Source organism: Montipora capricornis, chromosome 14 (genome assembly GCF_036669925.1).
Source record: "Montipora capricornis isolate CH-2021 chromosome 14, ASM3666992v2, whole genome shotgun sequence".
Lineage (NCBI taxonomy): Eukaryota > Metazoa > Cnidaria > Anthozoa > Scleractinia > Acroporidae > Montipora > Montipora capricornis.
The window spans coordinates 40,945,884-40,968,383 of NC_090896.1; the positions used below are offsets into that span (position 1 = coordinate 40,945,884).

Consider the following 22,500-nt stretch of genomic DNA (forward strand, 5'->3'; position numbering starts at 1 on the left):
AATTCATAAAGCCAGTAACCCCTCAATAGTACAAATTAAGTAGTAAATACAGAAATATTGGAAATATTCAGTACCATGGACAAAGGCAAACAAGGATACATCATAAGAAGTAAGATTATTCAAAAAATAATTTTATTATTTTTTTAAAACATGGTTGAAAATAATTGTGTTTTTAGGTTAGCCAATTATGTTTCAGGCAGGAGTACATTGAAACTTTGAAGAAGAAAACAGCAGAGATTCAATCACAACACTACTGCCATTGCTTGAGGAGCATCTGCATCTAAGAATGCAAGGCTATTTCTTAATTAAAGCACCCACATTTTTTGCAAACAATAGAGTACATGTCTGCAGTCATCACTTATTGGCAGCAGTGTGTACCCTAATTAGATTAGTGCCTTCGTCTTTTCATGAAGTACAGATGTGCACATGTCATATCACTATGCATTAATAAAGCACTACTCAATATGTGCATGGTATCAACTTAAATCTTTCTGTACGAGAAATTAAGACCTCTTTTTATTCCCAAAGATGCAATGACAAAAACAGATCTGAGCAGGAATGCAGAACATTATTTTACACATGCCAAGATGTCATGAGGTAATAGCCATTCTTACAGTAGTACCCCATTGATTACTTACACATGCATGTGTTATATTAACTAAAGAACCACTTACGCCTAGCATAACTAAAAAATGAGATGCACAATAGGCCATTTTACATTTGTTTGCTCAGCGACCAAGCCTATGAATAGCTGCGAGGCTGCCGGTGACCTTGCATTGATACAGACCTCACTGCTTTTATCGTGTAAATTGTGTTGTTGTAACGCTAATTAGTCCATATTAGCATTACAAAAGCATGAAGGTTTGTATCAAAACAGGGTCACCGGCAGCCTCGCTTCCATTGTTAGGCCTGGTAACTTAGCCACAACTGTAAAATGGTCTATTTGCTTTCCCCATGAAATCCTCTCCCTCCATCTACTAGCAATAAGATAATCATAGGTTATGCAAATTGAATTAAATACTGCACTTCAAGAAAACACCAAGCAGCCTTTACTAAAATTAGAGTCCTAGTTAGAAGGCATATACTATTGTTATTAGCACACTCGTCTTCCCCCTGGGCAATTTGGATTAAAAGGGTTAAGGGTTTTATCTTCAGGGCCTGTTGGTAGAACAAAAAGTTGAAGAAGGGAGATTGTCAGCTAGTAGTGTAAAATGAATGCAAACATGTGTCTATAAGAAGACAATCGTTACTAATTCTCTCATGCCTATAGTAGAATACATTTTATTTGGTTCCTGTTTTGCCGGGTTCCCATTGGTGAAGACTTTGAAAACTAAAGAAATTAATACACTGAATTTGTAAAATCAATTTAACTACCCGACATGACAACTGTTAGGTAGAAAACCCCACCCTTTACCCTTGGAAAAGGTTTGCGGTTTAGTGATTAAGAATGACATCATATTGTCCTCGATCCAGCGCTTTTTTTATACTGACCATCATCAATATAAATCCACTTAAAATGAGAATTGAATTTCTGATAGTAGCAGCATTAGTTTTAAATGAAATCTTCACAGCTGAGCTGCTAAACGAAAATGATAGATTTGTACTAGCAAAATATTCTGCACTTTTGCGTACAGTATAAATTACCTTTGTTGAAGGGGGGCATCTTGGGTTATTTGCAGCGCAGATTCCCCAATATTTTCGCAGGGAGTGTCGCCAGATGCAACGTTCACTGCGCATAACAAATTTTGCGTTCCACCACAGGTAGCCCAAGCTCGATATATGCGTATCTGTACTGTACTTTTTTATGCAAGAGCAGAAATATAGGGGTTTGTACGGGGAAAACGGCTTTTCTCAAAATTTAAAAAGTATTTACGATTTAAAATAAAAAAAAGAGCTTACCTCGCTTCAGTCTTCTGTTTATTTGTCTTTGGTACGGTTTCTGGGTCCATTAAGATCTATTTAGGTGGTTTTTAGTTCCTCCTCTTTTCCCTCTCTATAGAAGAGGGACCGAAAACCACCTAAACCGCTCTTAATCGAAACAAGAAACTGAAGCAAAGACAAAGAAACACAATACTGAAGCGAGGGAAACTATTTCTTATTTTAAAACGTAAATTTATACATATATGTTTTTTACTTTTGCGAAAAACCATTGTCCCATACAAATCTTAAAGTTCCTACGCGTACATAATATAGTACAGATACACATATATCGAGCTTGCGCTATCTATGATAGGAGACAGAACCTTAATGGTTTACTGATACTCTCGATTTGTTTGTGTCTTTTCCTTTGAGTGGTTAAGGAAGGAATTTGCATCATGGAAAATTAGCTCAATTAGTCCGTTCGATTCCAAAATAGAATCCTTTTAGATCAAAAGAAAGACACTAACATAAGTTACCGTTCCTTTCTTTGTTGTAATAGGGCATCAATAGCCCATAAAGATCATACGTAATAGCTCAGAAAGCGCTGGAACCCGTTCCCTGAAAAAAAAATGCTGATAAATATCGAACATACAACCAGCAGTACTTGCCTGGTAAGGGCCGTTCAGGATTTAGTGGATCGGGGAAAGGTTTATTAGGTTTATTTTGGGTACCCTGCGGGCTAGTCTTGACTAAAAGGTCGAGGGCTCACAGGCCGGGTTAGTTTTGGTTGACTGTAAACCAATGAATTCTCGACGACCACAGCATCTTCTCTGCTGTGGCTGCTCTGATTAAACAGCGACCAATGGTCTTTACAATTCACATAAACGTAGAAAAGACTGATTGAGAATGTCCTGAACTTCCTTCTTGGCCCTAATCTGCCACTCTTTTTTTCGCCGTCGTCGTCTGTTTTTTATATATCTGAAATGCATACAGAGACACTACAAATGCTGGGAAATGTGAGTAAAGTGCAGAAAGGTGGAAATTCAGCATGGTGAAGTTATTTTGCCTTTTCCTTTCATTTCACAGAAAGTGTCACGATAAAAGAGGCCATTAAAATCAAGCAAGAAATTGTGCTGAAGTCTTAATTCGTAAATGTCATCAGACAACTCCGCGACTGGTGATAGTGGTGATAGCGAAGAGCTTGAAAACGAAGAAGAAAGGAAGAGGAAAAGGAAGTTCATGACAAAGGCTGCCTTGGTGGTCAACCCAGCTCGACATGTTGATGAGATCTTTGGACGGAAAATCGTTGCGTAGAAGATCCGCCTAGGTGGCCTCATAGGACAAGATAACAACAACCAGAAAACTTGTCAGAGCAGCGTATTGCCCCTCAAGACGCCCCACAGTGGGCAATCCGCGTTGTTCCGCAGTGCTTAAAACTTGGTAACAGCGTTAACCCAGTATTACAGATTAAGAGAGTTTGACCAAGGAAACTTGACCGTCATACCGCCCAAAACGCTGTTGATAATCTATTGGAAATCTTTAGTTGACGCACTTGCTAACTATAACAACTAAAAGCCATGCTAATGCATATATAGAAAATGTCTGGTTGTCTTGACCTCTATGCACAAATAACCATTCTTTGGAAAAAATGTGTTCTGTGCAAAAAATGCAGTAGAATAGCAGCAGAATTTCACTGTTTTTTTAAAGAGGACTTTCTCGGCTTTTGAAGTGGATTTAGGTGACTTCAAAAGTTCAACTTAGAAGCCCATCAGCATACTACCAGGAATCCTGCCTGATACCTGATACCTGATTGACGTGCTGCTAAACCATTTATTGGGTGACCGATTGTGTGAGTTGGAGAGTTGCATTTTATATTACTCATAAAACAATGGCCGTCTCATTTGAAGAAAACCAATTTTTTGCATCAAGAATATCAATAGTTCGTTGTTGAAGAAGTCTTAACTTCTATCGAGGAAATAGAACAATTAGAACTTACATTTATTTCCCGGCATGTAATAAAAATGGGAAAGCCAAAGTCTCTTCACTTCACACTGTCACCGCAAGACTTTAATCAAGCAGAAAAAAAAATGAAATCAATGATTACAATTGGTGCAAAATCTAGTTAGTATGCTGGTGGCCGTCGATTGAGTGGCACAAGGAGTTAAAACTAATTTTGGCGGATTTTCGCATGAAATAGCGTTTACTAGAAGTTTATTTTGTTAATTTCAAGTCGGTGTGGCTAAAGCTGTTTTCCACAATGAACTACAACATAAATATAACTTATTAGCGTGCCTCAAAGTTAAAACGCTGTTTCATGGGAAGTTCCTTTCGGTTTTGACTTGTTGTTGGTGAGTAAGAAAAAAATCAAGATTATATCAGTTTTTTTTTATTCAAAGTTTTCAGTAGTTCCATTTACCCTGTCACTTATGTCCACTACTCTTGATATTGTGTCAGTTACATGATACTTCCAAGAGAGGTGTCATGATTGTTTGTCATAAATTAACTTAACTAATTCTACGGTGACAGTGATTTTACTTGTTATGCAACAAAGTTGTTGATAACACGGCGCTTGTTGTGCGTGTAGTGTAAATATTACAGGTATAAATAAATTGAAGCCTTGAGAGAAGTGAAGCACTGGAATTGAAAAAAATTAATTCTCATCCTTCGATTTATTTATACCCTTTTACATTTACATTTTGGATGTATACTACCACTTAAAAATGCGCAACAAAATCGATTCCTAGAGATATTACAGAATGTAAGGTGTGAGATTCTTGGTTTTGCCAAGAGTATGAATTCCTTTGAATAAAAAATGGAAAAACACAGTTTTTCGTCGTATCTGCATTTCAGTCTGTCTCTCATATGGCATAACACGGGGGTGGATGGCAAATTAATTTGACTACGGTGGTTTCAGAAATGCCACTCTAGACATATTTCAGATATTTGAAAAACATTTCAATTGAGACTCAAGTACATTTATGATGGACAGTTGTTTGAGTTGAACGGTGTCTTTGTTACGGCTAGAAAAATTCAGAAGTTTCCGTCCTACCGTCCTGATTAAGGAAAAGTAGTCCAGAGATCTGAGTTTTCAATTCAGCGCTTCAAGCCAACAGCTATAAATACACCCCAAGACATCTTTGGCTACACCTTTGCTAAATCTTTGACTTGAATCTCAAACATGTTTGACTACACCTTTGTCAAATCTTTAACCTGAATCTCAGACATGTTTGACCACGCCTTTGTCAAGCCTTTGAACTGAATCTCAGACATCTTTGACAACACTTTTGCCAAGGCTTTGAATTGAAGCTGAGACATCTTTGACGACACCTTTGTGATGGTAACAACGGGTTGTCAAATAACCCCTTTGGCGCTTGTCAAAGGTTGGGTGTAAAACTGTAGTAAAAACGGCCTTTACCACCTGAGACCCCCCTGCAAAGGCAACCGCAAAGATAATATTTGACGCGCGTCAAAGGCATGTAAAGCTGTAACAAACGCGGTCTTTATCGCGCCTTTGACAAGACATTTGACGCTATGTAAATCCAATTTTTCGTCCCGTGTATTCAAGAGAGTTCTTAGCCTGTCTCTAACTACGATCAAGTTGCAAAGTGATGATTATACTTGAGAGAAAGTTGTTTGTGCGTACCGTAATTCAGTTTATTACACATAACATGAGACTAATTTTATTCCATAAAGCTCATTTCTACAAATCTTAGACCTTATTCATAACGGGCGGTCACATTAATAATTCTTTGGTCCACGTCCAAATTAGCCTACCACGCCCCTTTTTAGAGCAAGAATTCTTTTCAATTCACTGTATGGTATCGAGGCTTGGTAGGCTAATTTGCACTTCGACAAAAGAATTATAAAATGACCGCCATTTATGAATAAGGTCTATACGCTTTATTTTCACATGTGGAAAAGGCTTATACAGCAAATCAGAATGCTATTTCACGTGTGGAAGTATAACCAATCAACGATAGCGTAAAGGCTTTTTCAAGCCAATCACTCGTGCATCTTGCGCAAATCGTACGTTGTTATTCAATTAAATTAAATTTGCATTTGGTTTATTGTTAGTGAGTTTTTGTTTCTAATTTGCGTTCAAAAAACTGTTTCAATGAAAATTTTCGTCTTATGTGTAATAAACAGCTCACAACTCGTGAATAATTCCCGTACGCCGCACTTTCTATGGCATAAACTATATTTAACCGATATTTACGATCCATTTTACAAGCAATATTGAAGAAAGACTTACCGATATCTCATTCTCGGTTCATGAGCACTGCAAGTCGGACTTTCCAGTTGCGAGGATTTCAAGATGGAAAGTCCGACTTGCAGTGTAAAATTAAAGAAACGCTATTAATCAGTGATTTAAAACCCTCTCTTAATGAAAACATTATTAGGGAGAAGCTTTTTCTTTATTAACTTCTTCCGGAAGTATCAACTACCGGAAGTTACGATTTTGTTATCACACTTTTTAGCCAGTCACCAGTGCCTCGCTCTAGTTTTTAAAATTTTGTGTAACAGTTTTAACCGTCACTTCTGATGATGTATGTTGCAACATACGAAACGTGAAGTATAAAATGAAAATGTTTGTAACCGCTATTTGTTTTCTTTTCCTGCTGAAATTGAAATGGCCAAAAGGACAGAAGTATTTATGACGTTGCATTATCAAATTGACTGATGAGCTGAATTGAGAAAAGAAAAAATCAATAATTAATTACCTGGAAACAAATATTGTTTCAGTTATTATCGAGTCACTTTCGAAGGCAGCAATAAAAACTTACCGGGTTATGTTACCCATACCAAATAGATAGCAAGGAACCGAAACCATCAATGCACTTATATGTCAGAACTGCTAGTGATTAGAAAAAGATTCAGTTTATAGGTCTGCATTGTTAATCTCTTTTTAGTTGTCGCAAAAGAAATGAAAACGCCGTCATTGCTCTTCATTTGTGTTGCCATTTGTGAAATTGTCGATAAAACAAAGTCTCAACAATGTCCTGCATTTGGATCTGAGGAGTCCATCTTGGGATGGATGTTGCAAGGGCACATCTATCAAACAATGATGGCCAATATTGGTCTTGATTGCCTTGCTGTCTGCCTGAAGGATGATCGATGCCAAAGCTTCAACTTTGTGATGTCTCTCCATAAGTGCGAATTCAGTGATCGCACCAAGGAAGCCAGACCTGAGGATTTTATTCCAGATGCAGACAGATATTACTTCAGAAAATACATAAACAGAGGTAAGTGGACTTTAACAAGCTAGGTTTGTTGCATGGAAAAGACTGCTCAAACAAGAATAAAGAAATAATACCAGTTTCTCAATTTCAGTCCCACTAGGCTCCATCTCTGAACTAGCAGCCGAGTCCTGCAAGGAAATTAAGTTGAGTGAAGGAAGATCACCCAACGGCAAATACTGGATGTCTTCAATAAAGCCAGGGATTCCAGTTCTTGCATTTTGCGATATGAAAACTGAAGGTGAGATCTGATAACTTCACACTTCTGTAATTAATCTTCTTCTCCATGTTTTTCTTCATCTCCATTAGCTATATCCTAACGTCAGGATTTATGTAAATCATCATCTTCATCTCCATTTCGAACCCCATCTTCATTCAGTTCACCTACATCGATGATCCACATCTTAAAGCTCATCCAATTACATATTTATAGCCCTTATATTTTTATCTGGCTCTATTTCCATCTTCATCTGCATCTCCATCTGCCTCATCTTTTTAACTTCCCTTTTCTTCTCTCAACCTCATCCGTGTACCCTTTTTCTCCTGCAATCCTTTAACTGTCTCGTTCTCCACCACTTTATCTTATTCCACGTTTTCCTGGTTCCCTCGAAGCAAAACTACCTCTGCCTTTTCGGTTGCCTTATCCTGTTGGACTTGAAGCAAAATTATGCAGCGGGTTTGGAGATGGACTACATGCTAATCGCGGTTAAAGTTGTTCCTTTATGTTGTAGATGTTAATGAATGCACTGCTTCTTCACCTGTGTGTCATGTAAATGCTACATGCAACAACACCCTTGGCTCCTACCAGTGCACTTGCAAACCCGGATACGCTGGAGACGGAAACACTTGCAAAGGTAATTTAAAGACCAACCGAGGCAGTTCAAACAAGCATTTTCGAAAAATAAGAAGGTAGTAGCTTTGCACGCAAATCTAGAGTAAGGGTTACAGTCAACGATTTTGAATATTACGTCATTATAAAATAAACACAGTGAAAGCCGTGTCAGAAATGCATTTTGGTCAAAACAATAGCTAGCTAGGGTTAGATGCCATGCCATGCCATGCCACCGGCTGGGAGGTCGGTATAGGGAAAAACTCTTCCTTTAGGTCTTGAATACTCAAGGCGGTGGGCACAAGTTTTCCCTCTACGGACCGACCTAAGCCGATGAATAAGATATTTATTATTTCTGCTTTTTTCTTTCTTTATTTTTTTCTTTCTGAAAATGATCATGGCATTTCTACGTGCTCTACGTGGCACTATCACAATTGTAATTATCTTAGGGCCTGTTCGCACTACACCGAAATGTTTAGGTTGGTGTTTGCAAAAAAAAATGAAGATTTTGTGATACCGATTTTGTGTTTTCGTAATAGCGTTCGCACTGGAGACGTGCCATTTATTTGAGTAACCACAGATGTCGTTTGCCGTTGATGGTTATATGTCAAAGAACAATAGATTTTCTCGCTCGAAAAAATATTGTAGGCCTCTAAAGCTAGTTGACGGCACCTTTGAAGTTTGGTGGCACAAGCATGCGAAAATTTTTCGTGGGTCGCAAACATCGTTCGCATTGAAAATGGTCTCGCGTTGACAGTTCTTTTTTGAAAACAAACAAAATTTTGCGTAGTGCGAACAAGGTTTTATAACTGGAAAAAGCGCGCACATTCGTAGTTAAAGCTCAGAGAAAAATGATAGGTTGATAATAAAACAGAACTTCAAATATCTCTTGGTGCAATAAATATAAAAACAAACAGTTATAGTGTATAGCAAGCTTACAGAAATGAGACAAGAAAACTAAACAATATTTAAAAAATCGTACAAACAGAAGAATAGTGTTCTACGTATTAAAGTGCTTTGTCTTGTTAAAATTGAAACGAAAGCAACACATCGCAACGCTGTGGTTTTTCGGTCGTTGATTTTATTGAACTGTCCTTTGAGCTCAGGTTTTCGGTTGAGATCCGTCAGGGGCACCCAACGAGAATATAGTTCAAAACCACTTAAACATAGCATTGTAAAACGTATTTTTGTATTTAAAAGGTAGATATCGGCCTATTTTTCTCCCCTAATAATTTTTAATCTGTTCGGATTTCCTAGCTGAAAGTCAAGTGATCCGAAAAGTTATAGGGATCAAAACGTACCTTTTCGAAAATTTCAGCCAGAAAAAAGGCTTCCCAAAAAAATAGGTGACCTTTTTAGGGTAAAAATCCTTTTAAAATGGGCAATTATACCTTTTTTTAGGGGCTCGAAGATCCTAGGACAGGCAGGCAGGCAAGAAATGTTACAATAAATGTTCCGAAAATTCTAGATATCAAATCGTCTTCCGAACAGATATTTTCCGAAAATTGACGTTGGGTGCCCTTGATCCGTTATTTTCTTTGGAGTTCTATTTTATAATGTCGTTCCATTTTGCTTCATTTAAGAAACTTGAAATACGGATTCGTAGCTTAAATAGTCAAACAAACAAATAGCAAGGCTTTGGAGTTTCCAAGAAGTAATGTCAATGCCAACAAGCTTTTCTTGTGTAGTCTTTTACGTTTTGCACTACTTTGTGAAGGAAAAAGGGAAATTAAAAAGATGAGGCAGATGGAGATGCAGATGAAGATGGAAATAGAGCCAGATAAAAATATAAGGGCTATAAAGATGTAATTGGATGAGCTTTAAGATGTGGATCATCGATGTAGGTGAACTGAATGAAGATGGGGTTTGAGATGGAGATGACGATGATAATTTACATAAATCCTAACGTTAGGATATAGCCAATGGAGACGAAGAAGAGGACATGACGGAGGACAAAGATAAATACTTGAAATAAGAAAATATGAAGGCAGAGAATGAGATGTTCGAGTATTTTTCATTACTTAAGTTTTTTTCCCCTCCGGTTTTAAGAACTTTCATTTCATTTTCAACAAGACAAAGCATTTAAATACGTAGAACACTATCCTTCTGTTTGTCCGATTTTTTCAATATTGTTAAGTTGCTTGGCTCATTTCTCTAAGCTTGCTATACACTATAACTGTTTTTTTATATATTTATTGCACAAAGAGATATTTGAAAATCTGTTTCATTATTAATTTATCATTTTTCTCTAAGCCTTACGAACAGCGCTTTTTTCAGTTATAAGTTAATTTCAAATGTGAAAGTGCGGCGTATACGTACCCTGCGAGCAGAGTCAGGAAGATCGAAAGAGACTCTGCTCGCAGTGTATGCATCGTAGAGCGCGTAGGAAGTATGCAAATATAAATATGTTATTCACCGGCTTAGGTCGGTCCGTATAGGGAAAAACTGTGGCTTCGGCCTCAAGACCTCGTGGACAGTTTTTCCATATACAGACCTCCCAGCCGGTGAATAACATAGTTGTATTGTAAGCTGTGCATGTGGTGTAAGTAGTGTAGGTGTAAGTAGTCTGAGTAGCAAATATATTGTATGTGTATAAAATAAAATAAAATTGTTTTTAGTGTGATACATGTGAGCATCGTTTCATTCTTGTGAACCGTATGATGATTTTAGCAAGAAAAATGGCCATATTCTAGACTACCGGGACACTTATCTGCATATAAATTGCGTGTTTTGATATACTTTTATGGAAAAGCTTACTAAATTTCATCCGAGAAAAAGGAAGACTTGCATCACAGACTTTATTCCCGAAGTCAAGTTACTCATTGACAAAACTCGCGCATTCTTCACTGAATATGTTACACTGTTACTATGTATCACGTTTTATTGCCTGTAATATTAAAGAGATTTTCTGAAAACCCCTCTAGAAATCAAATGCTCCAAAAACGAATAAATGCCGATTATATCTCGGAAGAAAAAATGTTACGTCACTCGTAATATATGGGCACAGTTTGATGGGGAGGGGGGGGGGATCGCTTCTTGCCCTTCCTGTTTTTCGACATAGTGCAAGTAAAGCGCGGAAAGTAACCACCATTAATTGTGTCTTTGAAAGAATAAACTTCGCTTTGGGAGAGTTTTTAACCCACATTACAAACAAGTCTAAAACGCGAGAAATGGAAGAATGATAAAGGATATTTAAGTAACTTATGATTATTTTTATAAAAAGTCACCAACTCTGATATAATCATAGGGAACTCTCCTTGGGAAGCTTCAGTGTATGCCAATAGGCAACGCCCAATCGTACTTTCTGTTTAATTAACCTTGTACTTTCAGGTTCCTCTCCAACTGCTTAAATTGCATAGTTCACTGTGTTAATAAGTTTGAATAACTTATAACTTGCTTAATTCAGTATTGCTTTGTCCTTTTTATGGAGCATTTAAGGCTGTCTTCACAAATCTTGGAGCAACTGGAAGACTGGGTCCAAGTTCGCTGGGTGGCTACTACAGTGGTCAGGATCACGATGGCCAGGTTACACTGGTCAGCGGTATACAACATTGGGTTGTTCCTTACACTTGTGACTACAAAATAGAAGCAGTTGGAGCTGCAGGGGGGTACGATCGATACAGTAATAGTCGTCAGTACCGAGGAAGAGGTGCCAGAATGATAGGGATCTTTAGCTTGGTGAAAGGAGAAACAATCAAAATACTTGTTGGTCAAGAAGGCGGGATTAACAAAGCGAGTCAGAGTGCTGGGGGTGGTGGTGGAACATTCGTGGTAAGAGGAAGCAACATTCCTTTGATTATAGCTGGAGGAGGAGGAGGCGGTGAATCAGTGCAATCAAGGCATACTGGATGTGACGCATCTACATCTACATCGGGGAGAGCTGGGTACAAGTCATGGTCAGGAGGAAGTGGTGGACACGGTGCGACAACTGCTGACCACAGTAATTCAGGTAACATTACTGTACATTATTTCAGTTTGTCAGTTAGCAATGTAAGATTATCCCAAATCCGCAACAAAACTTTGTTTCGATCGTGTCTTCGGTAAAAGAAAATAAAAATCTGATCTTGTGTTTGTCTTCCCTCTCAGATGATTTTAGTGATTATCATTGGCGTAAATGGGATGTTGACAAGTTGAACCGCAATAATATTAAAGGAGACCTTTTCACACACCTTTTCAAGTTTAAAAGTTTTCCGAACTGATTATCATTACTGAGAAAATAAAATTAGCATGTCATCCAAAAGACCTGAATTGAAAATCGATGATGGAAGAACCACTGGCATATATTGGTTGTCTTCACCTCATACTCTTCTAACTATGCTTTAGATAAATCACTTATACAACCTTCGATTACTGTTGGCCTTTGTGGGATACTTGCGGTAAACAATTGAAAGATTCAAAACCAAGCAGGAAGGGTTATTACGGGTTCTTCATATGATATTAGTTCTGTTGATGTGTTGAATAATTTGAAATAGAAAACCCTTGAAACTGGACGTTGCCACATGAAGGCGTCACCTATGTGCAAAATCCTCAAAGAGCAATCTGCTCCCCACCTGAGACTCCTTTAATCTCAGGAATCTTGAGACTGACCTAACACTTCCAAGGACAAAGACAAATTTCTTAAAATAAAGCTTTAAGTATAGTACTGTCAGTGGTGCAATGCCCTGGAATAATCTTCCCCATGAGGCAAAAGCCACACAATCACTTTCGGAATTTAAACTTCTAATCTTGCCTTTTTGCCTTTTGCTGGATCACGCTGGCTCCCAGTGTTATTATCACTTTTCTCATGACCTTATTCTTGTGACTTGTTAATGTATATAGTAAGTCTTTACATACGCCACACTTGGAAACCAGCTGTAACGTTGTTCAATGTGGCGAGCGTAGCTAAATTAAGCTCTACTACTACCACTACCACTACCACTACCACTACCACTACCACTACCACTACTTCTTCTCTTGCATGGTGTTTGCAGAATCTATCGATAGCTGTTTTATCACGCTTGATCGACAAAATCGAATTCAAAGGAGACTTTTAGTTAGTTCTTAGAACAGACAAAGATCATTTGAGGGATCTTTTTTTTTGCGAATTCAGTCTGAGGACGCGGTAATTAGAAGAAGGGACATGTTAATCACTTCTCAAAAACTTGACCCTTACGTTAAGATTCACGCGCGTACAAATTCTATAACGCACGTAGCGAAAACTTCAATCAGAAAAGCCAGCCAGATAATTAAAAGTATTACATAATTTCAAGAACAAAGCAGTTTTCCCGTTTTGATGGCTAGATTGCAGAATACCCGGTCACTTAATTTGCAACGAATAGCGTCCGTTTTTTTTTTGCCTCGTTCTTCAAAGGATGCCGCTACAAGAAGAAGATATAGAGCGCTTACCATTTGAATGAAATTTTCGATAAGAATGTTTCGACAAATGGTACTGCACGTTCTGTACTTAGAAAAAGTATATGGGAATGTGCCGTATCATATATTTGCCAGAAAAACGGGTTGTTCCGGTTGAAAAACAAATGAAACGGTCTATTTTCTGTGGCATTTGTAACTGTGGACAAGTCGGGTACAGAAATTTCCGGGCATACCGGTCAAAGCGAGAAAAAGGGAATACCTCGAAAGGTATTACCTTTTCTGAAAGCATTCCAGCGGGATGAACCGTTCCATTTCAATTCTCCCCTGAATTACCAAAAATTCCATTCAAATGGTAAACGCTCATAGATTTAGCCAAGCCTAAAAGCGGCGCTCCCGTTTCTAACCCAAGAAAGCATTAACGTGCATATGGGAACACATGATGGAAATAATTAAGCTTCTGCATAAAGTACAAAATTAATCGTCATTAGGGTATACAGTTTACAGTGATAAAACACCTCTGAGGTGACAGCAGTGAATAAACAAGCCTTGTGCACAAACAATTACCAACAGTTTTAAGCAACAACTAAAACTAAAATGACACGCACAGTAATCTCTTTCACGACATTTTCCGTTTGACTGATAATCTTTACACCCTCTCTCTTCAGTTTAGAACAGCAGCAAAAATCTTACTAATTAAAAAGTAAAGCCAGCCATAGCTAATAGAGGGGAATGGTTATGAAACACTACAGATTTCTTTGTTGTACGTTTTTGTTCTCTTTTTTGGCCTTGACCGTGCATAATCTCTTGCCGTGCACAAAACACAGTAGTTGTTTACTCCGTACTGAGGAACTAACCAATAGAAACGTGTTGATTACGTAGTTCATGCATATTGTATAAGCACAAAACAAAAGATTCTGCACGGTCGTGGACTTTCCAACCTAAATCTTGGCATCTTTGTTTGCTCCTTTAATGATTTAGCGACTTTGAACAAGTTTTTTTTACTTTTTGAAGTCAATTTGTAATAGCATGACGCCCTTTTGAGCAAACTCGAAAGTTAACTAAACAAAATATAAACAATGACGTCAGTAAAGATTTCCCTATAAGCCAGGGCCCGGTTGTTCGAAAACCGAATTAACTTAATCCAGGATTAGCGTAAACTTTTGTTTCACTTTCTTTTCCTTACTTTTGTTTTTCCAGATTGACTTCTTCTTATGCAATTTTTTTGCCGAATTTCCGTGTCGAACAGCATTTGGGAGTAGAGAAGTAAATTCCTTGGTTAATTTTTAATCTTGGATTTGCGTTAAACGGCTTTTGAACAACCGGGCCCAGAAGTCGTAGTACTCTTTTCCTTCATCCGTTTTAACTCTCATGAAAGGCCGCGCTTTAGCCACATACACTTGAACACCCTTAAACGCAAATTTCTTTCCGATAAGCCCCTTCGAACTTCTGGAAAGTTTTGCTTAAATAAGTTACTGATCTCATTTTAGGTTTCGTTTGCTTTTACTGTACTTGACTCTTTATGACCACATTACTTTTTTCGGGTTTCATTAACTCAGGTCGAAAAGTGAATGTGAATGGCAGTTGATATTGATGTCTTTAGGTTTGTCCACAAGTATAGGCAAAGTAGACCTGGTGACGGTGTAGGACTATATCTTTCTAATGATATGAGTTTAAAGAGCGAGAGGATTTTTGTTTCAGTGATGTTGACATCACTAAATCATTGTTTATTGAGGTGTTAAGACCAGCGGTTAAAAATATAATTGTTTGCATTGTTTACCGACCACTCAACCAAAGTGTTGACGAATTCTTGACCAAAATCAATGAATCGTTAGGCAAAATCTCTATGGAAAATAAGATATGTTTTTTATTGGGCGATTTCAACATTAATTTAATGAACTACCAACACCATCATTCTACGGGCCAATTTCTTGATGAAATGTATTCTAATATGTTACTCCCTCTGATTACACGTCCCACACGTATCACCCCTAACACGGCTATTTGAATAATATCTTTGTTCGTTCGAGAAGTGGTTTATCGTTTACTGACATCTCAGATCACCCTTCTGTTTTTTTCTTTTCATTTGGACAACACTCTAGGACATCATTCTAGACAAGATCCCATTTTTGTCCGAGATAAGAACCCGATTAATCTGTCCAAGTTTGTTGAAAAACTTGAGGGTGTTGTGTGGTCTTCACTCGCAGGTTATAATGATCCACATACTGCATACACCAGTTTTCTTTAAAAAATTACCGAAATATACAATGATTGTTTTCCTGTTAGGAAATTGATTCCAAAGAAGAGATCTATTAAAAAACCGTGGTTAACTAAAGCTCTTCTCAAGTCGATTAAAAGGAAAAACAATTCCTTCATAAACCGACACAGAATAACAATTTACTCTGTAAGTCTTACAAAAACAAATTAAATCACATTTTGAGATCGGCTAGACGATTATATTATGAGAAGAAATTAGAATATGCAAAATCAAATACCCATGCTACTTGGAATCGGAAGAAATCAAAGCCTAAAGTAAACTCAATATTCACATCTGATGGTCAAGAAATATCTGATCCAGTTATCATCGCGAATAAATTTTGCAAGTATTTCTCCAGTATTGGTCCTAACCTTGCAAAAGAAATACAATCTCATCCTTTTTCTCATAAAGACTTTCTTCCAGGGTCTTTTGCAGAATCTACCTTTTTCAATCCGGCAACAAAAGAAGAAATCATTGCTATTGCATTTGCATCCAACAAAGCTGCGGGTTATGATAACATTCCAATGTCCCTCATAAAGGAATCTATCCAATTAATCTCTGAACCTTTGGCTCACATTATTAACTTGTCAATTGCTCATGGCATTGTACCTGATCAAATGAGGATAGCACGGGTAATACCTTTATTCAAAGCTGATGCGTTGTTGACCTGTTTCAGTTCTACCTAGTTTTTCCAAGTTTCTTGAGAGAAAAATTCACAACCGTTTAAATGATTATCTAACTAATTTAAATGTCCTTTGTGATGAGCAATATGACTTCAGGAAAAATCACTCCCCTACACTTTCTTTGATTGATTTGCATGATAAGATTTCCTCTGCTTTAGATCGTGCTGATATAGCTGTTGGTATTTTCCTTGACCTCTCAAAAGCATTCGATACAGTTAATCGTAATATTTTATTTCACAAGCTTGAACACTATGGTATACGTAGACTGGCCTTAAAATGGGTAAAAAGCTATTTTTCTAACAGATTACAATTTGGAGATTTCAAAGGTCATGTTTCTTCTCGCTTTAATATATCCTGTGGGGTTCCTCAGGGCTCTATTCTAGGGCCTTTATTTTTTCTTCTTTACATTAATGATATAGTCAATGCATCGACCGCACTACAACTGATTTTATTCGCGGACGATACCAACGTTTTTCTGTCTGGTAAAGATCCTGAATATTTGGTTAATCAGCTGAATATCGAGTTAAATATGTTGTCAGTATGGTTTAGGGTTAATAAGCTTTCACTGAATCTTAAAAAGGTCAAGTTCATAGTGTTCAAACCAAACCAAATGTAGAAGTTATAATTTTCAAATTTTGATAAATGAACAACAAATTGATCAAGTTAAAAGAAACAGTTTTCTTGGGTGTAATCATCGACGAGAACCTAACCTGGAAGACTGAGATCTCTCATGTGGCTAACAAAGTGTCGAATCAATTGGAATGATACACAAATCGAGTTTTTATTTATCTCCATACTCTTTACGTGTACTGTACTATTCACTTGTTTATCCTTACTTCTTTTACTGTAACATAGTTTGGGCTTCCACGTATAACACTAACCTTGTTCGTCCAGAAAATTTACCGAGAAAAGAATGGTGTGAATCATGGATAAATCTCATTTTAATGCTCATCTGACCCTATATTTAAGAAACTTGGAATCCTAAAATTCCATGATCTTAACTTGTTACAACTAGTTAATTCATGTTCTCCTATCAAAATGGAATTCCTCCACCCAAGGTAGCTCGCAAATTTACTCTACACAGTCAAATTCACACATATTAAATGAGAAACTCTCAGGCATTTCGTTTGCGTTTCTGCCAGACTAACATCAAACAATTTTCCGTTTTCTATAAGGGACCAAAATTTACAATTCTCTTGACATTGATATAATCAATTATTCCTAAACAGCTTCCTTCAAGAAAGCACTTAAGTCATTCTCTTTTAACAACTATTGTGAAAATTAAGCATTTTGTTCTTCCTGTGTCAAATTGCTTTCACCCGGTAATTTTACTTTCACAACTGTTTACATATTTCAACACGTTAATTAAACGACTAAGTGTTTGTAATTGTATGCTTCATTACCAACTTGTAATTTCTAACTGTTTTTAATTTTCGTTCATTACTTTATATTTCAACACATTAAATAACTAAATGTTTGTAATAATTGTATTCTCCATTGCCAACTTGCATGTCAACGATAGATAGATGCTTTTACTTGGCGAGGCCTAATTTACATAAGCTTAGTAGTTTCTTTTAGGCCTCCTCGCCACCAATGTAATTCAATAATTTTTCTTACCATCCTCTCTTTTTTCATTGTTTATATTTGTATTTTAATTTATAAATTTAAAAACAGAGTATTTTTCGTTTTGCGTGTAAATCACAAATAAAAAAGGTGAACATTTTTAATGAAGTTTTGCATTTTCTACATTAAAGTTTTACTGAAAAGTAGAATTGAAGGAAGTGATCACTGATTCTGAAACACAACCATTGTAAATTAGTGTTTTGTCTTTCGCTCTATTTCTCTTAGCTTTACGGTGTTCTTCATTGAAATTTTCTCTTCTTCTCCTTCCTCGGCTTCTCTCGAGGCTTTCTTCGCTTAATTTTCTCAAATTTCGTCGCCTCTTCTTTCGTGCTCTTTACGGCTCTTTAAATCTTTATCCCGCTTCTCTTCACTAATATGATTTTCCGCCAGAAAAACGCGGTTTGCCAAATGCAATGCTGCCACGCGATTTCCCGCTGAGCAAAATTGCCCGAACACTCCGGTCCCCATTTGCTGCCCTGCCTCCCCACCTCCACCCCGACAGTCCGTACGCACGAGTGCACGTTGACGTCATAACCAACGTTTCTCGCATGGATAGATTTCCCAAAAAATCTTACCCATGGTGCTCCGCAATCGTGGTCGGGGGATTCTGGAATCGCACGTTTTAGTTTTCTTACAGTGTTAATCGACCTCAAGCGTTTTGATAAACCAATCTCACATTTAATAAAAGCAATTTTAAATTTAGTTACATTAATTTATAGTGGGAACGGGCACTAACAAAAAGAGGTGTAATATTTTTGCGTTTTCGCTGTTCTAGCGTGTTTAATCGACAAAACTTCGCCAGGTCAGATTTTAGACATTTTAACAATAATTCCTGTTTCTTACTATTCATTTGGTCACTTATATCTGCGATTACATAATCCAGATCAAGGACATCTCATTAAAGCAATGACATTCAACCGCGCAACAGCAGTGTTATTCATTACCTTATTCAACAGAGAGAGAGAGAGGAAAAAAACAACAACAATCCCTTGTAGTGTATACTGATGAAGTGATTTGTTCTCTCCCCGCTAGCATCAATTGCCTTATGCTAAAGCTGCTCCGTTTGTAAACGGACACTCATCTATCTGGGGCCCTAGACATCTTAAATTCTGTGTACAACTATACTTAAAATTGGGGGCAGCTGTAGTGTCCACATTATTACCCTGTGGTCACATTCGCGCTAGACCCTTGCTCGCTTGGCCAATATTTGGTTAACTAGCACATTCCTAGGTGGTGACAGGTGTGTCCGAGCAGGGCGTCAAGGCGTTGTTTGCTTGTTTAATAAAGAGGCAGAGTAGCTTAGAACTTCACAGGATCCGCAGTTCAGCTCAAGAGCACTCTACAGTGCAGTGCTCTTGAACTGTGCTTGGTAAACAAATCACGAAGGCTGACCAATAAGGAAGAGGGTTGTAATTTACTTCATTTCCCTTTGTTTTCAGGTGGTGGTGGGGGTGGCTTCTACTCCAGCGGAAGAAGTTCAAAGCAGTTTGGAGGTAGCATGGGAAATGGGGGAGAAGGTGGCAAGGGGTTTCTTCAAGGAGGAGTGGGTGGACGAGCCTCGTTCAACAATATTGTTGGAGGATTTGGCGGTGGTGGTGGTGCCTATGGAAGTGGAGGTGGTGCGGGAGGCGGTGGAGGTTATTCTGGGGGAAGTAGCGGAGACAATGAGAATGATTCATGTGGGGGAGGAGGTGGATCTTACAACGCTGGAAAAAATCAGCAGAATGAGTGCTGTTACAATACAGCTGGACATGGTCGGGTGACCATAACTTTAACGTAACTCATCAGCTTAATTTTACGAGTTCTTTTCAATGATCATTTTAGACTTGACGTACAGTTGCTTCCTGATTTCATTATTAGTTTGTGCTCACAAAGTAAGCGACTTTGTTTAGTGTTGAGTAGCCTTTGCCTAGAGCTATGTAATGTGAAAATCTCACAAGGTTGTAGTTATTGAGAGGACTGTTTTCTTTTGTGACCGTGCTAGACTCATACCGTATCCCTGCTTACTCTGGACACGAACCTGACACTGATTGGAATCCCGTGTTATATCCGCAACGTCCTCTCGCAATCTGTGGACAACATTTAATTTCATATCGAGCCAACGATTCTGACCTCCTCTTGTATTTTAGCATTTTAATGGAGAGCTTTGCGTCCTCAATAAATATTTTCCTGCTTTAAGAGCTCTGATAAGCGCTTTCCTCTCAAGATTAACTTCGTTCAAGGGAGGTGTAACGTTTCTTTGATGCGGTAGCAGCCAAAAAAGTCATAAACTTCATCACTAAGTGCCGCCGAAGTATTTCTCTTGCTATAAACCAAGGAAACAAGCGCCTTTCTGTTCCCTCGGTCACACGCAATGATAGGTTTATGAAGACTTTATATCCGCAATGTCAAAGTAGTAGCTTTACTTTCCATAGTCTTCTATTTGTGACATTTTAGAGTTTTTCTTATTTTTATATTTCAGTCTAAAATAATTTTTAAATCACTAACTGTTTCTTATGTAAATTTGTGCATTTCAGCCTTAGTAGGCTGCTTATGTGAGTATTTTAAGTTAACCCTATGACTTCCACGAGTCATCAGTACGTAAATTCTCCTCATGATTTCGATGAAATGTCAGTCAGACAGGTATTGAGAATGAAAAATATTATCAGCTTAAAGGGCGTGATCTTGAACTAACACCAAATTCTCATGACTACCCAACAAAGAAATTAATGGCATTCGTTAGGAGAATAAAGGTTTCGATCGTGGGAATGAAAGGGTTAAATAAACTATCTTTTTATCTCCTTTACGTTTTTGATTCGTGTATTAGTTCTCCTATTTCATGGAGCTCCCTTTATTTGGAGAACCTATAACGTTGTATGGTTGAGGTTATTCATTCACTCTTCGGCTCGTGAAAGTCTTGTTGGTGTCAAGTTTTTAAAGCTTCGTAGCAGTCTGCATATGAAAAAGGTTTACGGTGTTGACAACTTGCTTGCATAATTTTTATTTCTTTCATATATGAGTGCAATGAAATTGTCATTCGTAGCTAGTTGCTAAAATTTTATTGCGTTTATGTAGCTTTAAGGGTGTCATGAAAACAACGAACAATTAAACAGATAGTAATTATGGCAATGATTGTTTCACCTGCAAATAAGGTTTGTTTGCAATAGATGAGCATGACCGGACTCATTGTCATTTTGGTCGATCGCATGCATTTGGTAGGCGAATACAGAATCCTCAAAAATAATCTTATAATAAACTGTTTTCCCAACCCCGTAATGCCATACGTTTTGTGGGCTTCTTTACATAAAAACAATGCAAGTTATTTACTCTTGGATCTGTATCATGCTTCAGTGAACTGGATATCTATTGTTTTAATGCAAATAACCTCCCATAATGAACTGTATTATGGGATTTGCGAATATATTGAATGAGAAATTTAATAAGTTACATGCCAACTCCAAATAGGCCTTATTCACGATGGCCTCCATGTTGAATTTGCTAATATCATGCAAATTAGCTACACACTTAAAGGGGGCAAACAACACATGTTGAGGTTATAAGAGGTTATAACGAACAGATGATGTGTTTCACGTTCATTGAATGTTTATCACTTAAGTAGTACAACAGAATGATTACACAAGTTACTTTGATGTTTTTTTAGTAAAAAATGAGCAGACAAAGAAGTAGAAAGTCAAAATGTCAAAGCAATCAAATATATAAAATTATTATAAAAGGTACTTAATTCTAAATTCTAAAATGTACTTTAAGCAATGTTATTTCAATATTTCGACGAGCCAATTTTCCGCAATTTGCCTTTTTTCCAATGTTTGCTCCCCAGCATAACACATGGCTAGTTTGCATGACCATTTGAAAACCAACATGGCGGCTTCGGGAATAAGGCCTATTTATTAGCAACCTAAATCTTAAGTAGTAGATAAACTATCAGCGGGAGATCTGTAAGGGTGTTTACAATGGCGAACCGATGGCGAGCCATTGTAAACGCTCATACAGATCACACGCGAATATTTTATCGAACTTATGAACTGAAACAATCGATTGTTTTGAGATTTAGTAATTGAATAGTCACTGATGAAGCGTGATTATGGCAACAGGACGTTTTCGTTTTCCCAAAACCGAAAATGAAGCAGTATCTATAAATGCGAAATGGGGAGTGAACGTTTTTACCGCCTAACAGAACACAAGAATGAACAAAAAAGTGCAACTGGAAACACAAGGAGGAAACGGACTTGAGTCTTCCGATCTCGAGGACCTATCAGTACAACTTGAGCACATCTCTGCAGGAAGTTTTAACTTCTGGCTTGGCAAATTTATTTGTGAAGTAGCGAAGTAAAGTGACGAATGGTACCCTACTAAGATGCTTTACCTGCTTGAATGATTGCTTTATTAACCGGAATTTAGCAGATGTTCATTGGGAAATGGCGTTTAACATACTAGGGAAAAGTGATACAAGGTTAAACGACATTCTGGGATGTTTCAGGAAATTTGTGTTGCATATTGTCAGGAGAAACTTTGTCGGGTAAATGAAATTAAATTCATGACAAAATATGACCATTGACCACCATTGTGTTTTGCATTTTAATCAGTAGAGATCTGTATCAAAAGTTAATGAATACTAATTAGCCGAGTAGGAGTCTTTGTCAAAAGTTAATACAATTGATTAAT

General features: G+C 37.5%; 1 protein-coding gene across 1 annotated transcript in view; it reads left to right on the forward strand.

Moving 5' to 3' along the window:
• Nucleotides 1-20,073, forward strand: part of LOC138032786 (leukocyte tyrosine kinase receptor-like) — a 52,935-nt gene extending 32,862 nt beyond the window's left edge. The window contains exons 2-6 of the mRNA XM_068880514.1: nucleotides 6,771-7,103; nucleotides 7,192-7,338; nucleotides 7,829-7,951; nucleotides 11,357-11,875; nucleotides 19,278-20,073. Of these exons, the coding sequence (XP_068736615.1) occupies nucleotides 6,785-7,103; nucleotides 7,192-7,338; nucleotides 7,829-7,951; nucleotides 11,357-11,875; nucleotides 19,278-19,618 (1,449 nt within the window). The 5' untranslated portion in view covers nucleotides 6,771-6,784 and the 3' untranslated portion in view covers nucleotides 19,619-20,073. The remainder of the gene's footprint in view (nucleotides 1-6,770; nucleotides 7,104-7,191; nucleotides 7,339-7,828; nucleotides 7,952-11,356; nucleotides 11,876-19,277) is intronic.
• Nucleotides 20,074-22,500: the final 2,427 nt, after the last annotated feature.